This window comes from Hyla sarda, chromosome 1 (genome assembly GCF_029499605.1).
Source record: "Hyla sarda isolate aHylSar1 chromosome 1, aHylSar1.hap1, whole genome shotgun sequence".
NCBI classification, from domain to species: domain Eukaryota; kingdom Metazoa; phylum Chordata; class Amphibia; order Anura; family Hylidae; genus Hyla; species Hyla sarda.
Window position 1 is genome coordinate 610778077 of NC_079189.1, and position 17472 is coordinate 610795548.

General features: G+C 48.2%; 1 protein-coding gene across 4 annotated transcripts in view; it reads right to left on the bottom strand.

The window, feature by feature from the left end:
- Positions 1 to 951: 951 nt before the first annotated feature.
- Positions 952 to 17472, bottom strand: part of LOC130298168 (gastrula zinc finger protein XlCGF57.1-like) — a 29975-nt gene continuing 13454 nt past the window's right edge. For all 4 annotated transcript variants that reach the window (XM_056551094.1, XM_056551103.1, XM_056551090.1 and 1 more), the window contains 3 exons: positions 10346 to 10525; positions 7950 to 8076; positions 952 to 2347 (listed from right to left, as the gene is read on the bottom strand). In XM_056551094.1, the coding sequence (XP_056407069.1) occupies positions 1296 to 2347; positions 7950 to 8076; positions 10346 to 10525 (1359 nt within the window). In that variant the 3' untranslated portion in view covers positions 952 to 1295. The remainder of the gene's footprint in view (positions 2348 to 7949; positions 8077 to 10345; positions 10526 to 17472) is intronic.

Here is a 17472-nt window from a genome sequence, read left to right on the forward strand (position 1 = left end):
ACATTTTATCCCCTATCCTTTGGATAGGGGATAAGATGTCTTTGGTCGGATAACTCCTTTAATTTCTAGATGTTGTAAAGCATTTATACTTAATGTGATTATACGGAAAAATATAACAAAATTTCATATGCTCATTGCCTCAAATCAATATGGAGAATTCAGTGAACACACCTCCTACTTACATTCTGTTACCCCACCGATACCCCTGAGCTCCATGGCAGCCAGGTGCCTAAAATTTGATAGAAATGCTATCTCGTGCCGATAAGACTTTTTCTGATTATGATGTAGCAACTCTACAGAATGTCAAAGATGGCTGACCATAGGGGATAGGGGATAACATGTCTGATGGCAGGGGTCTGGCCACTGGGGACCCCTGCGATCTCCGCCGCGGCTCCCCAGTCTTCCGGTGCATGGCGCCTAGTGTTTGTGCCGGTTTGACTGGCGATCACAGCACCATGCCCCCTAAATTCATGTCTATGGGAGGAGGCGTGACGGCTGTGTACTAGCCATCACGCCCCCTCCCATAGACATGAATGGAAGGGGCGTGGCGTAAAGTCACAATCATGGAAGCCCAAGCGGCTGGACCCCCCGCCAACATACATATCCTTTTGTCTAGGGGCGTAGTACCTCTTTAAGGGCTTGTCCACATGGACAGATCCGCAGCGTATTTTACGCTGTGGATCTGCTGACGATGGACCCTAAAGTGTGTTTGCATATGTGCCTGCCTGAAGCGTCAATCTGCCGCTACGAGCAGACACACTGCGATGTGTGAGTCACCACACGGATGCGCAGTATACTCGCATACATTGAGGCCGCTCCCCCTGCTCCCTAAGCTAGGCCGAGAGCAGCCGCAATGTGTGCAAGTAAAGCGCGTATCCGTGCAGCGACTCGCACATCACAGCGTGTCTGTTTGTATGGGCGGATTGCCGCTCTGGACAGGCACATCTGGAGGCACATTGTAGGGTTCATCGTCGGTGGATCCTCAGTGTAAAATACGCTGCGGATCCATTTGTGTGAATGAGCTCTTAAAAGGGGTTTTCTTGGTTGAAGCCCCTTTGGGTCAGGAGGATTGGCAGTTCCTGCCTAAACAAGTCATCATCAGAAGCAGGAAGAAGAGGAGGGTAGCGGGAACCTTAAGACCCCTTAGCGGCAGTGGTGGGGAATCAGATGAGGTGAGTGTTGCCTTGTTCCTGTTTTCGGGAGGCATGTACTATAAAAATGTTTCAGCCCACAAAACCCCTTTTTATGTAGATTCTATTTGCGTTTTTTGATACCAGACATTTGTCGGTATTTTTTCAATATGGCTTCTCCCCTGTGTGATTTTTTTGATGTTTAATAAGTTCTGATTGACGAGTGAAACATTTCCCACATTCTTCACAGGAAAACGGCTTCCCTCCTGTGTGAATTTTTTTATGTTTAACAAGAATGGATTTCAGCTTAAAACATTTGCCACATTCTACACAAGAGAATGGTTTCTCCCCGGTGTGCGTTCTCTGATGGTCGATAAGAGTTGATTTCTGAGTAAACGTTTTCCCACATTCTTTGCACGGAAATGGCTTCTCCCCTGTGTGAATTCTCTGATGTTCAACAAGATGTGATTTCCAGACAAAAGTTTTTCCACATTCTTTGCAAAGAAACGGCTTTTCCCCTGTGTGAGTTCTCTGATGTTTAACAAGAATCGATTTCTGGGTGAAACTTTTCCCACATTCTGAACATGAAAATGGCTTCTCCCCTGTGTGACTTACTTGATGTTTAATAAGAGTTGATTTGTCAGCATAACGTTTCCCACATTCTTGGCATGAAAATGGCTTCTCCCCTGTGTGGACTAACTGATGTCTCATAAGATGAGATTTCACAGTAAATCGTTTCCCACATTCTGGGCATGAAAATGGCTTCTCCCCTGTGTGAGTTCTCTGATGATCAACAAGATGTGATTTCTTGGTAAAACGTTTTCTACATTCTGAACACGAAAATGTCTCCTCCTCTGCATGAATTCTTTGATGTCTGACAAGATCTGGTTTCTGAGAATAACATTTTCCACATTGTACACATGAAAATGGCTTTTCTCCTGTGTGAGTTCTCTGATGTGTAATAAGTTTTGATTTTGAAATAAAAGATTTCCCACATTCTGAACATGAAAACAGTTTCTTCGTATTTTGCTTAAGAAGTTGCAATGAATCAGAAGCTAGGACCTGTATAAAAGGAATATATGACAGATCTTGGCTGTGAAGGGCTGAGGGTGTATCTGGGATAAGGGAAAGTTCTCCATATGGATCTTGTATGATATGATCCTCTGCTTTAAAATATGAAGATACCAAATTTCCCTCTGATCTCCTAGTACAGTCATCTGCCAAAAATAAAACAGATTTTATTATTTTTGAGTAATAAAAAGTTTTCATAAATTGTTCGTGTAAGAATTATACCAGGATTTGACATTGTGGAACATTCTCACCATCATTCCTAATCGTGGATTGTCTCAATACATCGAGGTACAACAAAGTGCAGCATATCCCAGACAGAGCTAAACATATCCAGCTAGACTCAATTTATGGAACAATAATAAAAGAAAAAACATTGTCGTACATTAACAATGGTCAGTAGTAGAATATGCAAACACATCGCTGACCATATACCGTATTTATCGGGGTATACCACGCACCGGCCTATAACACGCACCCTCATTTTACCAGGGATATTTGGGTAAAAAAAGTTTTTTACCCAAATATCCTTGGTAAAATGAGGGTGCGTGTGTGCGCGTGTATACCCCGATACACCTCCAGGAAAGGCAGGGGAGAGAGGCCGTCGCTGCCCGCTTCTCTCCCCCTGCCTTTCCTGGGGTCTAGAGCCCTGCTGCCGCCGCTTCTCTCACGCTGGCTATCGGCGCCGCTGCCCGTTCTCTCCCCCTGACTATCAGTGCCATGCGTCGTTGCTATTGCTATGCACTGCACGGTGCGGCGCAATGACGAGTGACGTCATTGCACGGCACCATGCAGCGCATAGCAACGACGCAGGGGACGCACACTGGAGGCCTGAAGCAGCGCGGACCCGACCCCGGCAACAGGTTATTATACAACCGGGGATGGGGGAGGCAACGGGGCAGCGGCACCGGCAATGGGTGCTGCTGCCCCTTCTCTCCCCCTGTCTGTCGGCGCCGCTGCCCCATTGCCGGCGCTGCTTCTCTCCCCCGGCTATCGGCGCTGGCAATGGGGCGCCGGCACCAATAGTCAGGGGGAGAGAACGGGCAGCGGCGCCGATAGCCAGGGGGAGAGAAGGGCCAGCAGCAGCGCTCTAGACCCCAGGAGAGGCAGGGGCAGAGAAGCCAGCAGCGCTCTAGACCCCAGGACAGGCAGGGGCAGAGAAGCCAGCAGCGCTCTAGACCCCAGGACAGGCAGGGGCAGAGAAGCCGGCAGCGCTGGCGGTCTCTGCACCTGCAAAGCCGTTGCAGTTCATTGATTTAAAGCGCCCGCTTTAAATCATTGAACTGCAGCGGCTTATCGGCGTATAACACGCAGATAGACTTTAGGCTAAAAATGTTAGCCTAAAAAGTGCGTGTTATACGCCGATAAATACGGTAGTCAATAAATAAGATAACAATGTATCCACAGAGACAGACAGAATGTAACAGAGAAAAAATAAACTAAAACCTCCAAGGACCACCAAGAAAAAACATACTCAAGTGTCACCAAAGAAACTGTTCTCAATTACCTCAGGCTATGTTCCCTAACTACTCCTAACACCCCTCCTGCGCATGCGCAGCTTCATCAGGCATGTCAGGTAGGGCAATCACACAGGTAATATACCTGCAAGGATTAACCCTTCACAATACTGATTCTCACCTTCACATAATGGTATCAACAAACCAAATTATTTCATTGCACAATATCTATATAGCTAACCAAATTAACAATATAATCACAAATAGACACAAAAAAAGACATAAAAGAACATTTCTCATATGCAGAACATACAAAAACAAAATTAGTACATGTAACTTCTGTTAACTGAGAGGCGATCAGCTTACGATAATGATCCGACAAGGGATCCTATCCACATCTCCTGGCCCTTTAAACAAACAAATAGTAGCACAAATTTCAAAATGTAAAAAACTTTTGTCATTTACGGTCTTCAAAAATGTTCTCATTGCCAAGAACCCCTCTTCAGTTATATACAGCTATATAACTGAAGATGGATCCTTGGCAACGAGAACATTTTTTAAGACAGTAGATGTCAATATTTTTTACATTTAGATATTGCCCATTACCCTAGTTGGCTTAGGGGCGTGTCCTATGGACAGTACATGCGCATCCGTAGGAATTGTACGTCAGATGTGGAATTTGATTTGATGCGCAGGCTACTGTCCCTTTTAACTGAGGCGTACAATAGGGTGTGTGATGAAAAAAACAATCAGATCTGGTCAGTACATCTATTAAAAAATCGCATGTAATAAAACAAAATTAAAGTTCTACTGAACATAGATTTAAAGGGGTACTCCGGTGGAAAACTTTTTTTTTTTTTTCAAATCAACTGGTGCCAGAAAGTTAAACAGATTTGTAAATGACTTCTATTAATCCTTCCAGTACTTATTAGCTGCTGAATACTACAGAGGAAATTCTTTTTGGAACACAGAGCTCTCTGCTGACATCATGACCACAGTGCTCTCTGCTGACACCTCTGTCTATTTCAGGAACTGTCCAGAGCAGCATATGTTTGCTACGGGGATTTTCTCCTACTCTGGACAGTTCCTAAAATGGACAGAGATGTCAGCAGAGAGCACTGTGGTCATGATGTCAGCAGAGAGCTCTGTGTTCCAAAAAGAAAATAATTCGTCTGTAGTATTCAGCAGCTAATAATTACTGGAAGAATTAAGATTTTTTAATAGAAGTCATTTACAAATCTGTTTATCTTTCTAGCACCAGTTGATTTAAAAAAATAAATAAATAAATAAAGTTTTCCACCGGAGTACCCCTTGAAATTCAACTTCATAACTAATTATAACTCAAAAGCGTCTAATATAAAAAAAGATTCTCCAAAAAACTGGCTCATCATAAAAAATGACCCTATACTAAAATAATTAAGTCCAAAAATACCTAATATTACATACAGACTTTCTAAAAACCTTCAAAGATGAACACCATTGGCGTAATGGAATATGATTGTTCTCCGTGTATGAAGAACCGATGTTTGTGCTGCCATTGGATTAATAATAGTGCCACCACTTTTAAATCCTTTTAAACATGCCATGCCCCCTCCATTCATGTCTATGGGAGGGGGCGTGGTGGCCGTCACGCCCCCTCCCATACACATGAATGGAGGGGGCATGGCGTGACGTCACGTCCCCAGTCCCAGAAACCCGAAGGTTTCCGAAACTGGAGACAAAGCCCTGCATAGAATGCGGGTGCTGCAGGGAGATCGCGCAGGGGGGGGGGGGGGGGGGGGGGCGGGACATTTTACTGGTAAAACACCTGTATTACTGAAGTGCATGCACTGACTGGCTGTCCAGTAGGGCCCCCTACAGTACATGGTGGTACTACATGCTCTGTACTATATCTTCTGTACTACTCTTTACCTGTGCCACGGTTAGCTGCTCCTTTGGGCACCAGGTGAGGGCAGCTCTGTTTTACTTTTTTAGGACACTGTGTACTGTACAGGACCCTAAAGAAGCTCCTGTCCTCTACATAGACAGTGATCACAGCTCCCAGCAGATCTTTATTACTTTTATATGTAAGGATTTGCTTTATCTGTATTAGTTCTCTACTAAGTTTTCCTTAATCCTCACTTTCTCCTATTTTGGATGCCATTTTGGTGGCTTCAGAACCAATTACCAGGTTTCCATAGAGTTATGGTCTCAGCATACAATGGTCTCAACATACAATGGTCGTCCTGGAACCAATTAATATTGTAACTTGAGGGACCACTGTACTTGAATCAATTCCACCAGAAACGGCAAACAGATTCCAAGGTTAATAAACCGTGAGTCCTTTTGGATACACAAACTTGTTACATTGACCCCTCATGGTTTTAAAGGGGTACTCCAGTTGATTTAAAAAAAACAAAAGTTTTCCACCGGAGTACTCCTTTAATGAATCCATAGAAAATGTCCACTAGTTAATTCCTATATCTTCCCTTACCTGTGGTGATTTGTGAATCCATCTGTTTCTTCTTCCCGTCATGTGCGGTGATATTGGGCCGTCCAGTCTGTTCATGCTATTATTTGTTTGTTTAATGGGCCAGGAGATGTGGATAGGATCCCTTGTTGGATCATTATCGTAAGCTGATCGCCTCTCAGTTAACAAAATTTCTATGCTCCAATTTTGTTTTTGTATGTTCTGCATATGAGAAATGTTTTTTATGTCTTTTTTTGTGTCTATTTATGATTATATTGTTAATTTGGTTAGCTATATAGATATTGTGCAATGAAATAATTTGGTTTGTTGATACCATTATGTGAAGTTGAGAATCATTATTGTGAAGGGTTAATCCTTGCAGGTATATAACCTGTGTGATTGCCGTACCTGACATGCCTGATGAAGCTGCGCATGTGCAGTGAAACGCGTTGCATCTTTTCTGAATAAACAGACCTGGATTTTACATCTGCTGTCCTGCTGCTTCCACGCGTCCAGCACCGATTATATTCCTGCACCTCCAGTCACTCTTCTGCTCATATCCTCCCAGGAAGGCTGTGGACGACTCGTTTACAATCTTCATGCGTACGGTGTCTATTTTAGGGCATCGTCAGTCGTCAGACAAAACTTCATCCTCCGTCAGGTGAAACAGCATACTGCCTCCTCCCTCAGACCAATCGCTGTCAATCGTCAGCTGTAACTCCGTCCTCCGTCATGTGAAACGGCGTCCCGCCTCATCCCTCACACCAATCGCCGTCAGTCGTCAGCCGCAATTCCATCCTCCGTCAGGCAAAACAACGTCCCTCCTCCTCCCTTGGACCAATCGCCGTCAGCCGCAACCCCGTTCTAAGTCAGGCAAAACAGCGTCCCGACTCCTCTCTCAGACCAATCGCCGTCAGTCGTCAGCCACAACTCCGTCCTCCTTCAGGCAAAGCGGCGTGCCGCCTCCTCCCTCACACCAATCGCTGTCATGCTTCAGTCACAACTCCCTCATCCGAAAGACCCTCATCCAAAACGCTGTCATGCCTCAGACGATTCTCCCTCAGATGCAACTTCCTGCTGCATAGCAGAGCTGACGCTGCACAGCACTGTATAGCAGAGCCGACATTAAATAGCATCTACAGCAGAACCCGTATAGCAGAGAGCCGACAGTGACTCTGCTCTGCTACACAGCAGGAAGGTTTTTCATCTGAGGGATGACGGAGTTTTGGATGAGAGACTTTAGGATGACGGAGTTTTGGATGAGAGACTTTAAGATGACAAAGGAGGGAGGAGGGAGTTGCTGTCGATGCCTGACGGAGATTGGTCCGAGGGAGGAGGCGAGACGGTGTTTTGCCTGACGGAGGACGGAGGTACGGCTGACAACTGACGATGTCCTAAAATGGACACCGTACATGCGCTATCCATTGTTCTGTGTGAGTCCACACAACCTGCTCTGGTAAGCGGCTGTAGACTGTTCCCTTCCCCCCACCCTGACTCTGAGGGCCTACACATGGAGCACCATCCACCTTCTTCTCTTTCAGATCAACCCTTATAGGCTGCCAATACCTAAACTACCTGCTTTGCACTGTTTGTACAGATAGCGGCTCTACTGGTTACACACAAGGAAACAGGAATGAGAAGTGTCCATTAAGGGGGATGAGGACAAGCGCCTGTGGTCGAAACTAGACATGTACATTGTTGGAGGTGTCACTGATTCTCCCTGAACACTTTGTTGCAATGATGCATCATCAACTAAACCGTACAAAACATGCAGTGCAGGACATGTACAGTCCATCCTTACATACAAATAATAAAAGGACGTGTGTATATAGTCATGTCTAATACCTGGTGATGTGAGGGGCTGCTGATCCTCCATCATCACCTGATCCTTGTACTGATCCTTGTGTCCTTCTACATACTCCCACTCCTCCATGGAGAAATAGACCGCCACGTCCTGACACCTTATAGGAACCTGACACATAATGATACAGTCATCACCCCGACCCCTCCAGTGGTGTTACTGTATAATGTCCCAGCATTCCCAGCAGTGTCACCTCTCCAGTCATCACCAGACCCCTCCATTACTGTATAATGTCCCAGCATTCCCAGCAGTGTCACCTCTCCAGTCATCACCAGACCCCTCCATTACTGTATAATGTCCCAGCATTCCCAGCAGTGTCACCTCTCCAGTCATCACCAGACCCCTCCATTACTATATAATGTCCCAGCAGTGTCACCTCTCCAGTCATCACCAGACCCCTCCATTACTGTATAATGTCCCAGCATTCCCAGCAGTGTCACCTCTCCAGTCATCACCAGACCCCTACATTACTGTATAATGTCCCAGCAGTGTCACCTCTCCAGTCATCACCAGACCCCTCCATTACTGTATAATGTCCCAGCATTCCCAGCAGTGTCACCTCTCTAGTCATCACCAGACCCCTCCATTACTGTATAATGTCCCAGCATTCCCAGCAGTGTCACCTCTCCAGTCATCACCAGACCCCTCCATTACTGTATAATGTCCCAGCATTCCCAGCAGTGTCACCTCTCCAGTCATCACCAGACCCCTCCATTACTGTATAATGTCCCAGCATTCCCAGCAGTGTCACCTCTCCAGTCATCACCAGACCCCTCCATTACTGTATAATGTCCCAGCAGTGTCACCTCTCCAGTCATCACCAGACCCCTCCATTACTGTATAATGTCCCAGCATTCCCAGCAGTGTCGCCTCTCCAGTCATCACCAGACCCCTCCATTACTGTATAATGTCCCAGCATTCCCAGCAGTGTCACCTCTCCAGTCATCACCAGACCCCTCCATTACTGTATAATGTCCCAGCAGTGTCACCTCTCCAGTCATCACCAGATCCCTCCATTACTGTATAATGTCCCAGCAGTGTCACCTCTCCAGTCACCACCAGACCCCTTCATTACTGTATAATGTCCCAGCAGTGTCACCTCTCCAGTCATCACCAGACCCCTCCATTATTGTATAATGTCCCAGCAGTGTCCCCTCTCCAGTCATCACCAGACCCCTCCATTACTGTATAATGTCCCAGCATTCCCAGCAGTGTCACCTCTCCAGTCATCACCAGACTCCTCCATTACTGTATAATGTCCCAGCAGTGTCATCTCTCCAGTCATCACCAGACCCCTCCATTACTGTATAATGTCCCAGCATTCCCAGCAGTGTCACCTCTCCAGTCACCACCAGACCCCTCCATTACTGTATAATATCCCAGCAGTGTCACCTCTCCAGTCATCACCAGACCCCTCCATTACTGTATAATGTCCCGGCATTCCCAGCAGTGTCACCTCTCCAGTCATCACCAGACCCCTCCCTTACTGTATAATGTCCCAGCATCCCCAGCAGTGTCACCTCTCCAGTCACCACCAGACCCCTCCATTACTGTATAATGTCCCAGCAGTGTCACCTCTCCAGTCATCACCAGACCCCTCCATTACTGTATAATGTCCCGGCATTCCCAGCAGTGTCACCTCTCCAGTCATCACCAGACCACTCTATTACTGTATAATGTCCCAGCATTCCCAGCAGTGTCACCTCTCCAGTCATCACCAGACCCCTCCCTTACTGTAAAATGTCCCAGCATCCCCAGCAGTGTCACCTCTCCAGTCACCACCAGACCCCTCCATTACTGTATAATGTCCCAGCAGTGTCACCTCTCCAGTCATCACCAGACCCTCCATTACTGTATAATGTCCCAGCAGTGTCACCTCTCCAGTCATCACCAGACCCCTCCATTACTGTATAATGTCCCAGCAGTGTCACCTCTCCAGTCATCACCAGACCCCTCCATTACTGTATAATGACCCAGCAGTGTCACCTCTCCAGTCATCACCAGACCCCTCCATTACTGTATAATGTCCCAGCAGTGTCACCTCTCCAGTCATCACCAGACCCCTCCATTACTGTATAATGTCCCAGCAGTGTCACCTCTCCAGTCATCACCAGACCCCTCCATTACTGCATAATGTCCCAGCAGTGTCACCTCTCCAGTCATCACCAGACCCCTCCCTTACTGTATAATGTCCCAGCATCCCCAGCAGTGTCACCTCTCCAGTCACCACCAGACCCCTCCATTACTGTATAATGTCCCAGCAGTGTCACCTCTCCAGTCATCACCAGACCCCTCCATTACTGTATAATGTCCCAGCAGTGTCACCTCTCCAGTCATCACCAGACCCCTCCATTACTGTATAATGTCCCAGCAGGGTCACCTCTCCAGTCAGCAGCTCCATCATCTTATTGATAAGTTCTCGGATCTTCTGTTTGTCAATTTCCTCATGTAACGGGGAATGAAGTGGGGGCCCCGGGATTGGGCTCAGGGTTCTTCCCCATCCTTCACACACAGGGGCCCGAAAGCACCCACTAGAGGACTTCTTCACCACTGTGTAATCCTGTGTATGGAGAGACACATCATAATATCACTACATACATTCCCAGAATCCCTCACCTCTACAGTCATATCCATCTGTTATTACAAAAATAAGAATGAGGTCATGTGACATCACTCCCAGAATTCCTCACCTCTCCAGTCATATCCATCTGTTCCCTAGCGCCTCCGTCAGCAACACAATATGGGGTGTCTCACGCCCCTGTGCGCCCACGGGATGCAGGAATTTTCATAACAAAAATACATGCCCATATAATGGGCATACTTACAGTAAAACATCAGAGTCTTTTTTGTCCTAACGCTGCAGGGACGCTCTGTGCACTCGCATATTTCTGTGTGTGAGTGTGGTGCGCGCAGGTTCGGGCCGGAAGTACATATGGTGTATCTTCCGGTCCTTTAATCCAAAAGATACTTTTCTATTATCAAAATATAACTTGATTCATCCTATAAGTTTCTTTGCTTCCCCCCTTATGTAGATAGTAGAGAGTAGTTTTGAACCCTAGATAGGGATTTAGTTGTATCCCAGGTCAGGTGATCTGGAGGGGGCGTGGCCTAACTTTGGCGGGTTTTTGAATCTATTTAAACCCAGTAATTCCTTTGTTCTGCCTCTTGCTGTGTGGAGGTGCTTCCTAGAGAAGAGAGATTAGCTTGATATTTTTTGCTGTTTATATTTGCTGACTTGCAACCTTTCTGGTTTCTATGTAGGCTTGTTTCTCTTGCCTTTATACCCTTGATATTTTTTTATCTTTGTTAATGTAATTTTTTTCTTGCCTCCTTTAGTGTTCCCTGGAATCCGGGGGTAATGCTGGTGGTGGTAAAGTGTGATATCCCCATTCCGGATAATTATTCGTATGCCGATTGTAACAGCTGCAGACCAAACCCCATGGATACGGATGAACCGACGGTCAGAGACGTCGTCATATGGGTGCAGGACTCCTTCAAGAAGCTGGAGGATAAATTGTCCCTTCCTAAGTTTAAAGCCAAAAGATCTAGGAAGGATACTTATTCCATGGGAGAGGAGTTTATGGTATTAGACGAGGCTTACCCCTCGACTGATTCTGAGGAGGAAAGGTTTTCTTCTCGCACCCTTTTCCCTATTGAACGTATCCAAAAGCTCATTAAATTGGTTCAGACCAAAGGTCCGCCTGAGGAAGAAGAGGGTCATTCCACTTGTAAGGGACCCAGGGTGTTCTCATTTGATGAACCCAAGAAGTCCTTAATAAATAGGGAATTTAGAAATCCTGAGAAAGCCCCTGCTCCTCCCTGGAGCGCTCGTGGCGTTCTCCTGCCTGCAGCGCCCCGGTCAGACCCGCTGTCCGGGAGCGCTGCATTGTCACTGCCGGCGGGGATGCGATCCGCGTAGCGGGACGCGCCCGCCCGCGGGTCGCATCCCAATCCACTCACCTGTCCCGTTCCCCGGCTGTCACGTCCCGGCGTGCGCGGCCCCGCTCTCTGAAATTTAAAGGGCCAGTGCACCACTAATTTGGTGCCTGACCCAATCAGTTGTTAATCACTTCCCATTCCTATATAAACCCACTTCCCCTTCCTGTCCTCGCCGGATCTTGTTGCCTTGGTGCCCTGAGAAAGCATTTTGTGTATTCCAAGCCTGTGTATCCAGACCCTTGCCGTTGCCCCTGACTACGATCCATTGCTGCCTGCCCTGACCTTCTTCTACGTCCGACCTTGCTCTTGCCTTGTCCCTGTGTACCGCGCCTGTCTCAGCTGTCAGTGGGGTTGAGTCGCTATCGGGTGGAACGACCTGGGGGGTTACCTGCCGCTGCAAGTCCATCCCGCTTTGCGGCGGGCTCTGGTGAAAACCAGTAACCCCTTAGACTCCGTTCCCCTGGTACGTCCCACGCCATCACCTCACTGACACAGAGGATCCACCTCCAGTGTCCTCGCTGCATACCAGTCCGGATCCCGCTGAGGTCCCGCTGCCTAGTGTCGCTGACCTAACCACCGTGGTCGCCCAGCAGTCACAACAAATCGCGCAACAAGGACAGCAGCTGACTCAACTGACCGTTATGCTGCAACAGCTTCTGCCGCAACTACAGCAATCATCTCCTCCGCCAGCTCCTGCATCTCCTCCGCAGCGAGTGGCTGCTCCCAGCTTCCGCCTGTCTCTACCGGACAAGTTTGATGGGGACTCTAAACAGTGCCGTGGATTCCTGTCCCAGTGTTCCCTACACCTGGAGATGATGTCGGACCAATTCCCTACTGAACGGTCAAAGGTGGCTTTAGTGGTCAGTCTCCTGTCTGGAAAGGCCTTGTCATGGGCCACACCGCTTTGGGACCGCAACGATCCCGCCACCGCTACTATACAGTCCTTCTTCTCTGAAGTACGTCGTGTTTATGAGGAGCCAGCCCGGGCTTCCTCAGCCGAGACTCCTGAACCTTGTCCAAGGGAGTTCTTCTGTGGTTGAATACGCCATCCAGTTCCACACCCTCGCCTCAGAGCTGTCCTGGAATAATGAGGCCCTCTGCGCGACCTTCAAGAAAGGCTTATCCAGTAACATCAAAGATGTCCTGGCCGCAAGAGAAATTCCTGCTAATCTGTCAGAACTCATCGCATCGACATGCGTTTCTCGGAAAGACGCCAGGAACTTCGACAGGAAAAGGATCTTGTTCGCACCAGGAGGTTATTCTCCCCGGCTCCTCTCTTCCAACATCCTTTGCAATCTGTTCCTGTGCCTTCTGCCGAGGAGGCTATGCAAGTGGATCGGTCTTGCCTGACCCTACAAGAGAGGACTCGCCGCCGAAATGAGAATTTGTGCCTGTACTGTGCTAGTACCGAACATTTCCTAAAAGACTGTCCTATCCGCCCTCCGCGTCAGGAGAAACGCACGCACCTACTTCACAAGGGTGAAACGACACTTGGTGTGAATTCAGCCTCTCCACGCCTGACTGTACCTGTGCAGATTTCTCCTTCAGCCAACTCCTCCTTCTCAGCAGTGGCCTTCTTGGACTCAGGTTCTGCAGGAAACTTTATCTTGGCCTCTTTCGTTAATAGGTTCAGTATTCCAGTAACCCATCTCGTCAAGCAGCTCTTTATCTCTTCTGTAAATGAAGAGAAATTGGACTGCACTGTGCGCTATCGCACTGAACCCCTGCCCATGAGCATTGGACTTCACCATGAAAAAATATAATTTTTTGTTCTGCCTAACTGCACCTCTGAAGTTCTTCTCGGCCTGCCGTGGCTCCAGTGTCATGCTCCTACCCTCGACTGGACCACCGGGGAGATCAAAAGTTGGGGTCCTTCTTGTCACAAGCGATGCCTCACATCTGCTCCCACTTGTCAAACCCCTGAGGCTTCATCTTTACCGGGCCTTCCCAAGGCTTACCAGGACTTTTCAGATGTATTCTTCAAAAAGCAAGCAGAGATCTTACCTCCTCATAGACCTTATGATTGTCCCATTGACCTCCTTTCTGGTACCACTCCGCCCCGTGGCAGGATTTACCCCCAGAGACTCAAGCCATGACGGAGTATATCCAGGAGAACCTAAAGAGAGGTTTTATTCGGAAATCCTCATCCCCTGCTGGAGCGGGGTTCTTCTTTGTTTCTAAAAAGGATGGATCCTTACGTCCATGTATTGACTACCGCGGTTTAAATAAGATTACCATCAAAAACCGCTATCCCCTGCCTTTGATCTCCGAACTCTTTGACCGTCTACGCGGAGCAAGAATCTTCACCAAACCGGACTTAAGGGGCGCGTATAATCTTATTCGCATCCGTAAAGGTGATGAGTGGAAAACCACTTTCAATATCAGAAATGGACATTTTGAATATCTAGTTATGCCCTTTGGGCTCTGCAATGCCCCTGTGTCTTCCAGGATTTTGTTAATGAGATCTTTCGGGACTTATTGTATACCTGTGTTGTGGTCTACTTGGATGACATCTTGATTTTTTCCTCTAACTTAGAGGAACACCGTCGTCATGTCCGTCAAGTGCTCCAAAGACTCTGTGAAAACCACCTGTATGCTAAATTAGAAAAATGTCTCTTTGAATGCAACAGTCTTCCTTTCCTAGGTTACCTAGTCTCTGGCCAAGGGCTTCAAATGGATCCAGATAAACTGTTGGCGGTTCTGGATTGGCCACACCCTTCTGGACTCCGTTCTATTCAACGCTTCCTGGGATTCGCCAACTATTATCGACAGTTTATTCCCCACTTCTCCACCATTGTGGCCCCTATTGTGGCTCTGACCAGGAAGAATGCTAATCCTAAGTCGTGGCCTCCACAAGCGGATGAGGCCTTCAATCGTCTCAAAACTGCCTTCGCCTCTGCACCAGTTCTATCCAGACCTGATCCGTTGAAACCATTCTTCCTGGAAGTAGACGCTTCCTCAGTCGGAGCCGGAGCCATACTTCTGCAAAAAAACACTACCGGACGTAATATTACTTGTGGTTTTTTCTCAAAGACTTTCTCTCCGGCAGAAAAGAACTAGTCTATTGGAGATCGTGAACTGCTGGCCATCATGTTAGCACTTGAGGAGTGGAGACATCTATTGGAGGGTTCCAAACACCCCATTGTCATTTATACTGACCACAAGAATTTGTCTTACCTCCAGTCCGCTCAGCGTCTGAATCCTCGCCAGGCTAGATGGTCGTTGTTTATTGCCCGCTTCAACTTCGACATACACTTTTGTCCCGCTGACAAGAATGTCAGAGCTGACGCCCTTTCTCGTCCCTCTGATGCCTCTGAGTCTGAAGCCCCTCTGTAGCATATTATACCACCTGAGTGCCTGGTCTCCTCTGCTCTAGCCTCACTTGGGCAACCCCCCCCTGGAAAGACTTTTGTTCCTACACGCCTTCGCCTCGAGATCCTCAAATGGGGGCATTCTTCTCACCTGGCTGGTCATGCTGGCATTAAAATGTCCATTCAGCTAATCTCCCATCTGTATTGGTGGCCTACACTAGAGGGTGACGTTACTGATTTTGTTCGGGCCTGTACTGTTTGTGCCCGGGATAAAACCCCTCGCCAGAAGCCTGCTGGACTCCTCCTTCCTTTGCCCGTCCCTGAGCAACCATGGTCCCAAATTGCCATGGATTTAATTACAGATCTTCCCGTATCCCATAGCAACACCATCATCTGGGTGGTCGTTGATCGTTTTTCCAAACTGGCTCACTTTATTCCGCTTCCAGGCCTTCCTTCTGCTCCACAGTTGGCGAAGCAATTTTTTCTGCACATTTTTCTTCTTCACGGGCTTCCCACGCATATTGTCATATTGTAGAGGCGTTCAATTTGTGTCAAAATTTTGGAGAGCTCTCTGTAATCAATTAAAGATCAAATTATATTTCTCGTCCTCCTATCACCCCCAATCCAATGGACAAGTGGAAAGAGTAAACCAGATTCTTGGTGACTACTTGCGACATTTTGTCTCCTCCCGCCAAGATGATTGGGTCGACCTTCTGCCCTGGGCTGAATTCTCGTACAATTTCAAAAATTCTGAATCCTCCGCCAAATCCCCATTCTTTGTGGTGTACGGCCATCACCCTCTGTGCCCCCCCCCCCCCCCCCTCCATTCCCACTTCTTCTGGAGTTCCTGCTGTGGATGAAGTAACCCGGGACTTCTCCATTATCTGGAAGGAGACTCAAAAGTCGCTCCTACTGGCCTTGTCTCGAATGAAGAGACATGCAGATAAAAAGAGAAGAACTTCTCCTGTCTTCGCTCCTGGTGACAAAGTGTGGCTCTCTGCCAAATATATCCGGTTTCGTGTTCCTAGCTACAAGCTGGGTCCACGTTACCCTGGACCATTTAAAGTCAAAAGTCAAATCAACTCCTACAAGCTTCATCTTCCTCCTTCTCTTTGTATTCCTAACTCCTTTCATGTTTCCCTTCTCAAACCTCTCGTTCTTAACCGCTTTCCCCCCCCCCCCCAAGATCACCGTTCCTGCTCCTGTCTCTGGCTCCTCTGATGTCTTCACGGTAAAAGAAATCCTCGCCTCCAAGGTTGTCAGAGGTAAAAAAAAAATTCTTGTTGACTGGGAGAATTGTGGTCCCGAAGAGAGGTCTTGGGAGCTCGATAAGGAGCTCATCCATAGGTTCCTGGGCTCCAAAAAGAGGGGGAGACCTAAGGGGGGGTACTGTTACGCCGAGCGCTCCGGGTCCCTGCTCCTCCCGGGAGCACTCGCGGCGTTCTCCTGCCAGCAGCGCCCCAGTCAGACCCGCTGTCCGGGAGCGCTGCATTGTCACTGCCGGCGGGGATGCGATCCGTGTAGCGGGAGGCGCCCGCCCACGGGTCGCATCCCAATCCACTAACCTGTCCCGTTCCCCGGCTGTCACGTCCCGACGCGCGCGGCCCCGCTCTCTAGGGCGCGCGCGCGCCGGCTCTCTGGAATTTAAAGGGCCAGTGCACCACTAATTTGGTGCCTGGCCCAATCAGTTGTTAATCACTTCCCATTCCTGTCCTCACCGGATCTTGTTACCTTGGTGCCCTGAGAAAGCATTTTGTGTATCTCAAGCCTGTGTATCCAGACCCTTGCCGTTGCCCCTGACTACGATCCATTGCTGCCTGCCCTGACCTTCTGCTACGTCCGACCTTGCTCTTGCCTTGTCCCTGTGTACCGCACCTGTCTCAGCTGTCAGTGGAGTTGAATCGCTATCGGGTGGAACGACCTGGGGGTTACCTGCCGCTGCAAGTCCATCCTGCTTTGCGGCGGGCTCTGGTGAAAACCAGTAACCCCTTAGATTCCGTTCCCCTGGTACGGCCCACGCCATCACCTCACTGACACAGAGGATCCATCTCCAGTGTCCTCACTGCATACCAGTCCGGATCCTGACAGCCCCTATTCTTGCGAAAAGATTCTGCACATTGTATCCTTTTTCTGAAGAGGACACTTCTACCTGGATGGACCCTCCCAAGGTGGACTTCGCTGTTTCCAGATTGTCCAAAAGGACAATTTTAACCGCAGAAGATGGGTCCAACTTAAAGGATCCGATGGACAGAAGGAT